This window comes from Pollachius pollachius (genome assembly GCF_949987615.1).
Source record: "Pollachius pollachius genome assembly, chromosome: 18".
In the NCBI taxonomy this organism is placed as follows: domain Eukaryota; kingdom Metazoa; phylum Chordata; class Actinopteri; order Gadiformes; family Gadidae; genus Pollachius; species Pollachius pollachius.
Window position 1 is genome coordinate 20210029 of NC_136951.1, and position 13385 is coordinate 20223413.

The window sequence follows — 13385 nt, forward strand, 5'->3', positions numbered from 1 at the left end:
TATACCTCCAAGACCGAGTCTAAATTGTTTCCTGCTCTTGCATTTCAAACAGGGATCGTGCAATCTGTATTCTTGGCGGCAGGACAATAATTTGGAATCAGAGGGCTGAATAACAGGAATAATTTGAAGAAAAACATGGTCAGGAATCCTACCAGGGAACAAAGACAGAGCAGCTAATCAGTAGAGAAAATATCTGATGCTCGTCCTTCAAAAAGGCTCCTCAGAGAATCACTGCATGTTATTTTATTTCATTTTTTTCTCCAGACCTTTGCCTGCCTGCTTATTCTGGTTAAGGTCAGGCAGATGATTCTGCCCGCTGACCGTTCGATGTTGGGCTGATTATCCTGAAGCCGGAGGAACTCAGCCGTGAAATGGTGTCTTCTATATTCTGCCTTCCATATTGGTTTGGCTCACGGTGGACCTTGTTTTCATGTAAATAATAGAATGTAAAGTCGCTTCTCTGGAACAACAGGAGATAGCAAAAGAGTCTCCGCAGTAGGAAATTAATTCAAGCCGCACTCATAATGTTGTGTTATTTAAACATGCAACACATTGTTGAGACTCCAATTTCGATTGTGTAACACATTAGGTGAGGAGTACATTACGGATATGAACAATTGAATGCAACCCATATCCACAAAGTGATTGAAAAGCCGTTCCAGATTTCCACATATGAATCATGATAATACGATATGAAATTATCGCAATGAAATTCGTCACGAAACTGATTGTTATAAAGCTGGGGCTCCTCTTACCTGAGCTAAATACGGGAAACCACATTTATTTACAAGGGGAAAATTGTTTCACATAACTCACTCATCATACAGTATTCATCATACTTTGTCAGATTTTCCATCTATTATTATAGCAGTATTCAACATGGATAGATATGCTGTTTCCCGGAGCATATGTAAACATAAGCAAAACAGTAGTGCCTGCTTTACAGCATAAAATATGCAATATAAAATAGTGATTCAAACACAGCTTTGACATAGATCAACACAGCAGTGGCTTAAACAAAACATGACCACTTGAAACTATAAGTCTACCAACACAAAATCAAAGTCTGACTGGGTTGTTTGTCTCCAATCCAAAGGTAGCTCTCTCTCTCTAGACGTCCCAACTCTCTATAGTTTGCGTAAGAGAAAGTTTTCCTGATATCATGTCAATGTGTTATTTTGCTTTGTTGATTAAGGCCGGTATAACTGGGTAATTACTGGGTAAAAGGTGTGCTGGAAGTACTTGTGAATCGCGGGTCAAGCTCTTCAAACAGGTCCTTGAACCCTGTAACCTTTACCCCAGAGACGTGTCTCAGACCTCGCTGTAGTGATCTCTCTGAACTGGCTGCCAGAATCATCCGTGCATTGTGGCCTGAAGGCTGCGGGGAAGTTATTGCTGTTTGGCAGCCAGTTCATTTGTGCAGCCAGCCGTCGTTTTACTTAATGTGGATTCCCACATAAAGTATAAAGAATTAACGACGTAACAATGTCGTTAATTCCACTTTATGCGCCACTGGTTAAGGTCTATACATATTTGTTTTGTGTAAATCATTAATTTTACTCAATACTTAATTATTCAAGTTTTACTCAGTTTCATCCCTTTTACTAACCTGTCATTTACCGCCTTACAAGTGAGTTCAAAACCATCAAAACATCCAATAATAAAGATGTAGCTACAAAAAGTGCAAGTGCTGAACAACCATGTAAAACCACAACAGTGCAGAGGGCAATAGCCACCGGAGGAACATAGAGCAACCTCGTGTTGCAATGATTCCCTTCTGAAATACTGACGTCTTCACGGCTCTCACTGGATGTACTTAACCATGCCAGGACGGTTAACCAGCAGGCCCCCACATCGATCCACCGTGCTGGCCCTGAGCTGAGCATGATGAGGGGTTGTGGGGGCAGACGTTTGCCGCCTGACCCCTCTCATTATGGCTCTTTGTAGCAGCAGTATCGGTGTCTTCGGTTCAGCACTGTGGGGGTAATTAGGTCACTTCATCAACGTCAGGCTCTCTCAAAGGGCGAGTGCAGTGGAACCGGAATGCGTCGGATGAGCTGCAGGTCGGCCGAATTCCAACACAAATGAAACGCTTAACCTCGGCCGAGACCGGAGAGGGCCTGCTGTGTGCGCCCGGGGGCACTTCATCAGGGCTCTGTTATCTCCGCGGTAACAGGCGTCACGTATAAAGGCTGCTGAGATCTCTGCCGTGTAAAACAAATTGTCTTGTGTTCTTAAGTGTCACAGGTCATCTGCTGCTAATGGCTGGAGAACTGTTCCACAACTGCGGATTTGGATGGGGATTCGGTCAATGATTCAACGCCCACTTCAGTGGGACAATGGTGGTCTTGGCTCAACTGATAGAGTTTGGCGTTAACAGTACCATTGTTAGGGGTTCGATTCCCTTCCATGCAGAAAATGTATGGATAAAAACATCAACCAAATGGCAAATTACATTTAGATCTACATCTATAGACCGACATGTACACTTGTAGTTCCAGTTCAAAGATTTAACGTTCCCTCATAACTTTAAGTTTCTATTGAAAACATAACATTGGTGCACATTAGGTTAATGTTATATACGTTGAATGTTGCTTCAGAAGCAAAATTCTATAGATAAATAACTCCTGCTGGTTTGGGTCAATGCTTAGAAACACTAAACAGGGATTTAAGGCGTACTGTATTTATAAACCAGCAGATACAGGATACACTTGTATATATTACCTAAGCCTTTTACGTTCTGTTTCTTGAAACCTATTTGAATCCATCTAGATCCCACATTACTGCGATGAAGGCAGTGTCTGCGGATAATGAATGGCGCGGCTCAGCACTACAGGCCTGGGAGCTTAGAGTGTTGTTACTAAGGTTAGAATGAGAGGGAGAGACCGAGGGGAACATGGTCCCTCAGCTACGAGAGAAGTCATAGGATAAACAAAGGAAAATAAAAAGTAGAAGGGTTGGATGATCCCTAAAAGATTATGTTTCCAAATGACGGGGGCCCTATATGACATGTAAGATATTGTGGAGTCCCCTTAGTTCAAACACTCAGAGGTCAGCAGATGTTGGCTTTGACAGTGGGCTGGGGACTGGGCCTGACATCCACTAAATCAAGACAAACATCACATGGAGTGTCATTTTTCATGGCTCATAGCTCAACACCGATCCCATGAAGCCCCCCCCCGTACTTAGACACAGAGCTGTTATATCCAGCTATACCCGAGCCGTATACAGATGCCACAGATACACAGCTGTTTCCTGGACAACTGGCGGCAAAAGCAAAGGCAGTGAAGTGAAATACTGACAAAGTGAGGACATGCGTTTTAGTGTGAAAATGTCAGATAGCACACTGATTAAGATAAACAGTAGGGTATTTTCTGGGAAGCAGAAGAAGTAAATATCACGAACCGGCGTCTTATCTTACAAGAACAGAGACCCTTTCAACACTGCAGGAATCTCCCCGGTGCCTTGTATAGTATAGCGTTAAGCCAGCAATAGCTTTACTAGTCCTCAAATGGAAGAGGTAATGTATAAGGGCATGAGAAGGGCATCTCCTGCTGCAAACATGCCAACTACAATAAATGTGCCACAGCGTGAAATTTTAAAACACAATAGAAACACTGTCGTTTGAATACCGAACCAGCAGACTTCTTATCAGAGTCAATTTGAGCAGTCTTAGTCGCACACCAATGAAAGAACCATTTAGCCATTTGCTCCGCCACAAGATCGTTCAAATCGATTAATCCTATCAAAAGATAGCATTTTGAGTTCTCTATAATTGATCGGGCAGTCAATTATGGAGCTATTAACACATTGGACCGGGCACTGAGGGGGCGAAATTAAGCTTATTCTGCTAAAAATCCCAAACGGTTTTCTTACTGGAATTGGTTTACGTTGGGATATTGAATAGAACATTGGATTTCTCAAGCAGCCTTCTCCCTTGACAGGCAGTGGGAGCTGTACCATCAATAAACCCAAACCCTTTTTATGCACGAGGTAATCCATCTCGTCCTCCGTTCCACCTTTCAACCGGCAAAATCAATATACAATTTTAACCCCTTTCATTCTCTACTCTTTCTCACCGATCCTCTTTCCTCCAAAAAAATAATTGGTATGCCTTGAATTACTCCCTAGGCTTATTGATGACTACATCCGTGTAAACGTACCCATCCTACACTTTATCTCAGAGAAGGCTGAAGCTTCGAACACATCTTCTAAACTTCTAGTTTAGTCCCTGGGGATGTAAACTGGCTACTCTTGTAACACAAGTCCTTTCTAGGCCTCTTGCATTAAACCCTGAAGTTGATTTGACTACAAATGCCTTAACTGTTTTGTAGTTTATATAATAAAGCTTCTAGTGGCTTTTTACCCTCACCAAATCACTGAATTAATTGGGCCGATCCACGCACCAAATCGCAAGAGCTACCAAGCAATAGGCTTATCTCTCTAGAGAGCCGAGAGAGGCCAGGGGGTCATCATCTTTAACACCCGAATGCTGCGTCGCTATGTCGAAATGTTCAGCTAATTCCCCCTTTAGCAGTGGAATTAACTTATGGGCTAGAAAAGCTTCTTACGAGGAATATGTGGCTGGGTAAGTTGGATGAAACAACTATGCAGCTATGCTTAAGACAGAGAGTGTGAAACCATATTCCATATTCTGAAACCATATTCTGTCATGAACCTGTCAAGTAAACTGGGTTGAATTAGAATTGGAAGAATTCACAAGGTATATAACGTGTTCCCTATGGCCTCGTGCATTGCATTGTGTTGTGATGAGGATTAGGTGTTAAAGAAGTTGCGTGACAAAACAAATGATCTTAATTCCAATCATTCTAGCGACTCAGAGGTCTTAACCCTAACCCTATGCAGCGTGTCCCCCACCTGCCGACACAATGGAGGTCCTAAGCTCATCATGAGTCACACTGTGATCCTGACATGCTGCAAGCCAATACTTAGTGGAAAAGCTCCACTCAGAGCTGACCTCTTTAGACCGGCCTTCATAACCGGGGGTCCAAGTACTGCAGGTGGTCTGTGGGACATTAAAAAGATAATTTCATAGGTTAATATAGTATGATGACTTCTTATTCTTTCTTTCAAACTACACCAATGATTGTTACCTGTAAATAGTGGTGCTTCAATTGTAACCCCTGTTCCTGCTCTCAATGCACACGTTTATTAATCCATTGTTTATCCTTTACATCTGAGGTGGTCTGTGACAGAATTGCTGACTATCTAGTGGTCTGCCAGAAGTCCCCAGATTGGAACAACTGCTTCAGAGTACAAGTCACAATGAACTGGACTGAATGATGGATTACTGTTTTTCGAAATGCAGATTCTGAAAGCGTCAATTCTGTCTTTAGTTAAGCCATCTATTGACTGGTTGATTGATTGAACTCATGACTTGTGAACTATGTCATGAATGTACTTTGTGGATATTGATAAACCTATAAATCAAGGAACCTGTCATCAGCTTATGTCCTCATTTGGGCTGCAGCCGTGGCACAGGGAGAGTAACATTGTTAATGCTTTGTTTCTTCTCATCAACAAACACATCTTTTGATATCAGTGAAACAGATTCTGAATGGTCTTTGTTTTTTTTACAAAAATTCTAAGCTGAGGTGTTATTGCCACGAACTTATTATTGTACATGTAAATCCCCATCCAAATATTCATATCTCAATCTCCGGATTTGAATAAACCTTCCATTAATAAGTCTCACACATCCACACGCTTTAACACCCTGTCAACCAGCGTTCCCGTTAAATCCTTCTTCCCGCTTCCTTCCCCTGCACCACAGAAGAAGAACGTTCCCGTCCTGCAGAGTGTGGCCGTGCTGTTCACCTGGGGGGTGTTCCTGCTGTCGGCCCGCCTCTACTGGATGGGCAACAAGCCCCCCAACTTCTCCAACTCGGACAACCCCGCGGCCGACTCGCCGCACCTCCTCACGCGCACGCTCACCTTCCTGCACCTGCCCGCCGCCAACGCCTGGCTCCTCCTCTTCCCCGACAAGCTCAGCTTCGATTGGTCCATGGACGCCCTGCCCCTGGTCAGGACCCTCGCCGATTGGAGGAACCTGCAGTCGCTCGCCTTCTACTGTGTTTACGTCCTCCTGGCCGTGTCCGGCCTCCGGGACCCCGCCGGCTCGGCCAACGGGACCGACGGGAAGGCCTCCATGGCCAATGGGAAGACCGCCTCCATGGCCAACGGGAAAGCCGCCTCGTTAACCAACGGGAAACCCATCGCCAACGGGAAGCCCCTCCCCAACGGGAAGTACATCGCCAACGGTAACGGCCACCACCTCGTCCTCGACGCAAACCACAACGCCCACCCCGAGAACGGGGCCCAGAAGTCGGTCGCCGACGGGGCCGCCCGGCCCCCCGTCCCGACCCGGCGAAGCCCCCGGCCCCCCGCGGAGAGCGTTGTGGCGTTCTCCCTGAGCCTACTGACGCTGCCCTTCCTCCCCGCCACCAACCTCTTCTTCTACGTGGGCTTTGTGATCGCCGAGCGCGTGCTGTACATCCCCAGCATGGGCTTCTGCCTGCTGGTGGCGCTGGGGGCCCGGAGCCTGTACGCCCGGAGGCGGACCCGGGGAGGCCGCGCCCTGCTGCTCGGCCTCTGCGGGGGTCTGGTGCTGCTGAACGGGGTCAGGACGCTCCAGAGGAACGACGACTGGAGCAACGAGGAGAACCTCTACAGGTCTGGGATCAGCGTCAACCCCGCTAAAGGTGAGGCCGCCATGCTGGGGGGACTGGAACGCACTGGGACTGGGACGCACTGGGACACACTGGGACTGGGACGCACTGGGACTGGGACTGGGACGCACTGGGACTGGGACGCACTGGGACTGGGACTGGGACGCACTGGGACTGGGACGCACTGGGACACACTGGGACTGGGACGCACTGGGACTGGGACGCACTGGGACTGGGACGCACTGGGACGCACTGGGACTGGGACGCACTGGGACTGGGACGCACTGGGACTGGGACGCACTGAGACTGGGACGCACTGGGACTGGGACGCACTGGGACACACTGGGAAGCACTGGGACTGGGACGCACTGGGACTGGGACGCACTGGGACTGGGACTGGGACACACTGGGACGCACTGGGACTGGGACGCACTGGGACACACTGGGACTGGGACACACTGGGACTGGGACGCACTGGGACTGGGACACACTGGGACTGGGACACACTGGCACTGGGACGCACTGGGACTGGGACACACTGGGACTGGGACACACTGGCACTGGGACGCACTGGGACTGGGACGCACTGGGACTGGGACGCACTGGGACTGGGACACACTGGGACACACTGGGACGCACTGGGACTGGGACTGGGACGCACTGGGACACACTGGGACACACTGGGACACACTGGGACACACTGGGACACACTGGGACGTGGACTGGGACACACTGGGACTGGGACGCACTGGGACACACTGGGACGCACTGGGACACACTGGGACGCACTGGGACACACTGGGACTGGGACGCACTGGGACTGGGACACACTGGGACTGGGACGCACTGGGACGCACTGGGACTGGGACGCACTGGGACTGGGACACAGTGGGATTTGGACACACTGGGACTGGGACACACTGGGACTTGGACACGCTGGGACTGGGACGCACTGGGACACACTGGGACGCACTGGGACACACTGGGACTGGGACGCACTGGGCCTGGGACACACTGGGACTGGGACACACTGGGACTTGGACACGCTGGGACAGGGACGCACTGGGACACACTGGGACGCACTGGGACGCACTGGGACTGGGACGCACTGGGACTGGGACGCACTGGGACTGGGACACACTGGGACACACTGGGACGCACTGGGACTGGGACTGGGACGCACTGGGACACACTGGGACACACTGGGACTGGGTCACACTGGGACGTGGACTGGGACACACTGGGACTGGGACGCACTGTGGGACACGCTGTGTTTTGGCTAATGCAGCGCTCTGATTGGTCGTCGCTGCACCATTGAGCGTACTCTTGGATTGCCGCCGGCCTCAGGCTCAACGCTCTGATGATGAAGGCGCCGGCTCTGAACACCTCCAGAAGAATGGATGTGACTCGGCACTAAAGAGCAACGCTGTCCATGTTGTGATATAGTAACACGTAATCATGTTGCATCGAAACTCTTTGTAGCTGACAATGAATTGGTGAATATACTCGGTTATGAACTGAGCAGGATGCGTGTGTGGGCTACTATTCTATTCCCATTCCAATGCAGCCAATACCAAACAGTAGACCAGTCAGAAGACTCCATGTAAAACCATTAACTGACGTTGCCTCTGCAGCCTGGGGGAACCTGGGGAACGTCCTGAAGAACCAGGCCAAGATGGCGGAGGCGGAGCGGGCCTACAGGAACGCCCTGTTCTACCGCGGGAACATGGCCGACATGCTCTACAACCTGTGAGTGTCCAACACGCCTTCCTCTGCCCACCGCCTCTGGAGGGGAGATCCTCATCGTAGGGGTGGGGGGGGGGTTAGTAGTGCAGTGAACAGGAGGGAGCAGAGGGAGAACAGAGTTGCCTCCTGATGTAAGGACCTGACACTGGGGGCGAGCTGACCCTGGTGGCCTTCCATTCTCTCCCCTCGGTGATTCGATTACGGAGCCTGGAGGAGAACATGAGGCGGCTGCTAATGCCCGTGTTAGCCCCGGGCTGCCGGTGTACCCGTAACAGCTCCGGTAGTGATGCCCTCACGGCCACCCCTCTCTGCTACCCCACTCACCCTGCCTCTCCCTCTCTCTCTCTCTGTCTCCTTCTTACTCTCTCTCTGTCTCTCTCTCTCTCTCTGTCTCTCTCTCTCTCTCTCTCTCTCTCTCTCTCTCTCTCTCTCTCTCTCTCTCTCTCTCCTTGTCTCTCTCTCTCTACACCCTCTCTCTCTCGCTCTCTCTCTCTCTCCTTGTCTCTCTCTCTCTCTCTCCTCTCTCTCTCTCACACTCTCTCTCTCTCTCTCTCTGTCTCTCTCTCTCCTCCCTCTCTCTCTCTCTCTCTCTCTCTGTCTCTCTCTCCTCTCTCTCTCTCTCTCTCTCTGTCTCTCTCTCTCCTCCCTCTCTCTCTCTCTCTCTCTCTGTCTCTCTCTCCTCTCTCTCTCTCTCTCTCTCTCTGTCTCTATACACCCTCTCTTGTTTTCCTGCTTGTCCCTTAAAGCTGGTAAAGCGATTTACTCAGAGGAGAGGAGGTGGGGAAAACAAATGATGTTTTAGTATTGGGAATGGAGATGCCATGGCAGCTTGATGGATGATGGGTGTGCATTGGGATAAGGTACACTCACACGGAGCGTTTTGTTGGTAATTTCATTTTCGCCGCCCTCACTCAATGCCCTTGTGACTTCTTGAATTTCCTCGTTGCTCAAAGAGCAAATTCATTTTTCCTGCTGAATTCTGGAAACAGGATAGCTGTGGTGAAGAGAGGCTGTTTAGAGACCTCTGGTCTGGCCCCTGACAGCCCTGATAGAAACATTCTGCTGCCTGGGTCAGTGCACAGCCTTTAGATATGAGCTGGGTTATGTGGTATCCAGTGTAGACACACAACATACATCATGGATATAAACATATATATATTTATTTATTACACAGCTTTGGAGAATACTCGTTTCTGATCCATTGAAGCATTCAGTGGCCTATTATTTCTAAATTGCAGACCGCTTCGTTGAATAACAGACGCTATTGTCAACCCTATAATCTAACGGATAATCTATTTTTTTTAATGAAAGCAATGCAATTGTTTTTTAATCAATAAAATAATTTGTTTCTGTTATATTTTATCTCAAATGATTGATTTATTTAGTAAGTAGCCGTGTCATTTGCATCGAGATCATGCATCGTCCTGCGTATATATATATATATATATATATATATTCTTATATTATATTTTATCTTATTCATGATGAAAGTTTGTAGTCCATATAATACAAAATAACTTTTTATCTGGAGAACATTATGTTCTGATGTGAACTCCATCCTCCATTTCATTAGACTCACTCCTGGGGGTATTTCTCCAGCCCGGCAGGTCAACACCAGATCCCACCTGATGTCCTTATTAAACCTCTGCAGGGCGACCTATTGACCTCTCCTGTGTCCTCCAGGGGCCTGCTGCTGCAGGAGACGGAGAGGTTCCCCGAGGCCCTGCACTACTACAGGCTGGCCATCGCCAGCCGGCCCACCCTGGCCTGTGAGTAGACCTCCACCAACCTTGTCATGAACCCCCTAAGTGCCTGATTGGGGAGCCAGGAAGCCGCTGTCAGCCATCACAGATTCCTCACAGAATGCCCGTTACTCCGAGGCTCTTTACTTTGAGGCCCTTTGTTGAACAGTGATTAGATGGCGGTGGTTGCTGGCCATTACCGCGTCTCACCGCCGTGTTCCATCCAGGCTGTGATTTAGGCGCTGAGTGAGTGAGACGGCGTCCTCCTACCACTTGCTCCGCCGGGCGGGCCGGCTCTCGGCTGTTGTAATGATCGAATAATGAGATTCAGGCGTTCTGCCCGTGCCAGTCCTGGACTGTATCAGGCGGCGCTATTGGACGGGCAGAAGGGAACACTATTCGACAGGATAATTATTATAATTATATTGAACTTCTCCTTTCCTTCATTTTTTTTTGGCCTGTTCTTTGTATTTTTGACGTTTTTCTCGGCTCATTTTTTGACGTACGCATTTTCCGTATTTTTCCTTTTTTTTAACTGCACATGCTTATAGTATAACCATCTCATTCGTAACAGTCTGTACACCCTTTGTGCAAACCTCTCCTCGCCTCTCTCTCCCCGCCTCTACCCTGTGAACTGAACTCCAACCCCCCCGCGGTGAAACACATGTCTCCCCCCAACACCTTACCTCCGCCCCTCACCTCTCTCTCTCTCTCTCTCTCTCTCTCTCTCTCTCTCTCTCCTCACCCCCGCCACCTTACCTCCGCCCCTCACCTCTCTCTCTCTCTCTCTCTCTCTCTCTCTCTCTCCTCACCTCCGCCCCTCACCCCTCTCTCTCTCTCTCCTCCCCCCCTCAGCGGCCTACCTGAACACGGGCATCGTTCTGATGAACCAGGGCAGCCTGGAGGAGGCCAGGCGGACCTTCTCCACCTGCGCCGAGATCCCCGACGAGAACCTCAAGGACCCGCACGCCCACAAGAGCTCCGTGACCAGCTGCCTGTACAACCTGGGGAAGCTTCTGCACGAGCAGGGCCAGCAGGAGGTCAGTGCTGGGCTCCTGCGGTCTCTGTACTGCTGGGTGGATAGTCCTACGGTCTCTGCTGGGTGGATAGTCCTACGGTCTCTGCTGGGTGGATAGTCCTACGGTCTCTGCTGGATGGATAGTCCTACGGTCTCTGCTGGGTGGATAGTCCTACGGTCTCTGTACTGCTGGGTGGATAGTCCTACGGTCTCTGCTGGGTGGATAGTCCTACGGTCTCTGCTGGGTGGATAGTCCTACGGTCTCTGCTGGGTGGATAGTCCTACGGTCTCTGTACTGCTGGGTGGATAGTCCTACGGTCTCTGCTGGGTGGATAGTCCTACGGTCTCTGCTGGGTGGATAGTCCTACGGTCTCTGCTGGGTGGATAGTCCTACGGTCTCTGCTGGGTGGATAGTCCTACGGTCTCTGCTGGGTGGATAGTCCTACGGTCTCTGCTGGGTGGATAGTCCTACGGTCTCTGCTGGATGGATAGTCCTACGGTCTCTGTACTGCTGGGTGGATAGTCCTACGGTCTCTGCTGGGTGGATAGTCCTACGGTCTCTGTACTGCTGGGTGGATAGTCCTACGGTCTCTGCTGGGTGGATAGTCCTACGGTCGCTGTACTGCTGGGTGGATAGTCCTACGGTCTCTATACTGCTGGGTGGATGGTCCTACAGTCTCTGCTGGGTGGATAGTCCTACGGTCTCTGCTGGGTGGATAGTCCTACGTGTCTGTGCGGTTGGGTGGATAGTCATTGTTAGGGGTTGATAGGAGCCTCTATGGCTTTTTATAGGTTCGACTTTTTATTTGATGTTATTGTATGTGATCTATATTCTAATTAAGGTAGCAAAAAATCAACACAACAAAAATAGATATGTTTATGTTATTTTTTTATTTGTTAGAATTTCTTGTTTGTCGTGTATTGCTGCCACACCCCTATATCTGTTCAGTAGATTCATAAAGTACTATTATCGTATGATGAAGACAATATGGGAAAGCGTTGAAACATATTGCCTCTTCCCTCTAAATATGAACCAATGCAGATTAATTCCATTCATCCAGATGAATCCTAAAATCATTCATTATTGTCCATAAATTCACGCCCTGTTTCATTGCAGGCCGCTATATCGTATTTGAACATTTAAATTCCCCAGACTTTGCAACACATTCAACGCCATGCTAATGTTATGCAGTGCAATGGGTTCCAGCGTACTGGAGATGAGGCCCTGGTTGCACTCCTCTGGTTCACCAGACGGCTGCATTAGCCAATTTCAGCCCCCCTGTATCATGTCAGCAATTTCAATATGCTAATTAGGCTGCCACAGTCCACAAACATGATTGGCTGGGCTAACGGTTCCATTACTGTCCCCGCAGGAGGCCCTGTCCGTCTACCAGCGAGCCGTGCTCAAGATGCCGAGACAGTTCGCCCCCCAAAGTCTGTTCAACATGATGGGTAGGTCAACACAGGACCTGGAGCCGAGGTGGTTTATGGTCGCACACAGACACACAAAAGCATGCCCACACACATGCATGTTCACACGGACACACAAAGGCATGCCCACACACATGCATGTTCACACGGACACACAAAGGCATGCCTACACACATGCATGTTCACACGGACACACAAAGGCATGCCCACACACATGCATGTTCACACAGGCACACAATGCAGGCTCACAGACATGCATGTTTACACAAACACAAGCACACACACACATGCACAAATACATAAGCAAATGTGCATATGCGTGCTCTCACACATATGTATATGCACATGCACAGACATGCATGCCTTCACACACACACACACACACACACACACACACACACGCTAATAAAGTATGCCAAACGGTTCGGGTTACAGTATTACACACAGAAAATGATTCAAAATTGTTTATTCAATTATAAAAGCGATTCATACAGTACGTGTGGTTTAATTGCCTGTTTGAGAAGGATTTTATCCATATTTAATTTCCTTATAGTGTGTTTTAACTGTTTCATGGCCCATTTATTTTTATTCACTTAAGTCATTGAATTGGGTTATAGCTGAAGTGTGTGATGTGGCCAATTACCCTTTGTACCCCAGCCAGTAAGTGAAACTGCAGAGCCAGAAATTTCACAACCATGTCTCTTGCCTTACAGTGTCAACTTTAAGACTGTAGCTGCACTTTAGCGCTGGCTTAGTATT

The 13385-nt window shown here is 48.9% G+C and overlaps 1 protein-coding gene across 1 annotated transcript in view; it reads left to right on the top strand.

The window, feature by feature from the left end:
* Positions 1 to 13385, top strand: part of tmtc2a (transmembrane O-mannosyltransferase targeting cadherins 2a) — a 56477-nt gene that overhangs the window by 24134 nt on the left and 18958 nt on the right. The window contains 5 exon segments of the mRNA XM_079755442.1: positions 5795 to 6722; positions 8324 to 8438; positions 10119 to 10204; positions 11033 to 11217; positions 12569 to 12647. Of these exon segments, the coding sequence (XP_079611568.1) occupies positions 5795 to 6722; positions 8324 to 8438; positions 10119 to 10204; positions 11033 to 11217; positions 12569 to 12647 (1393 nt within the window).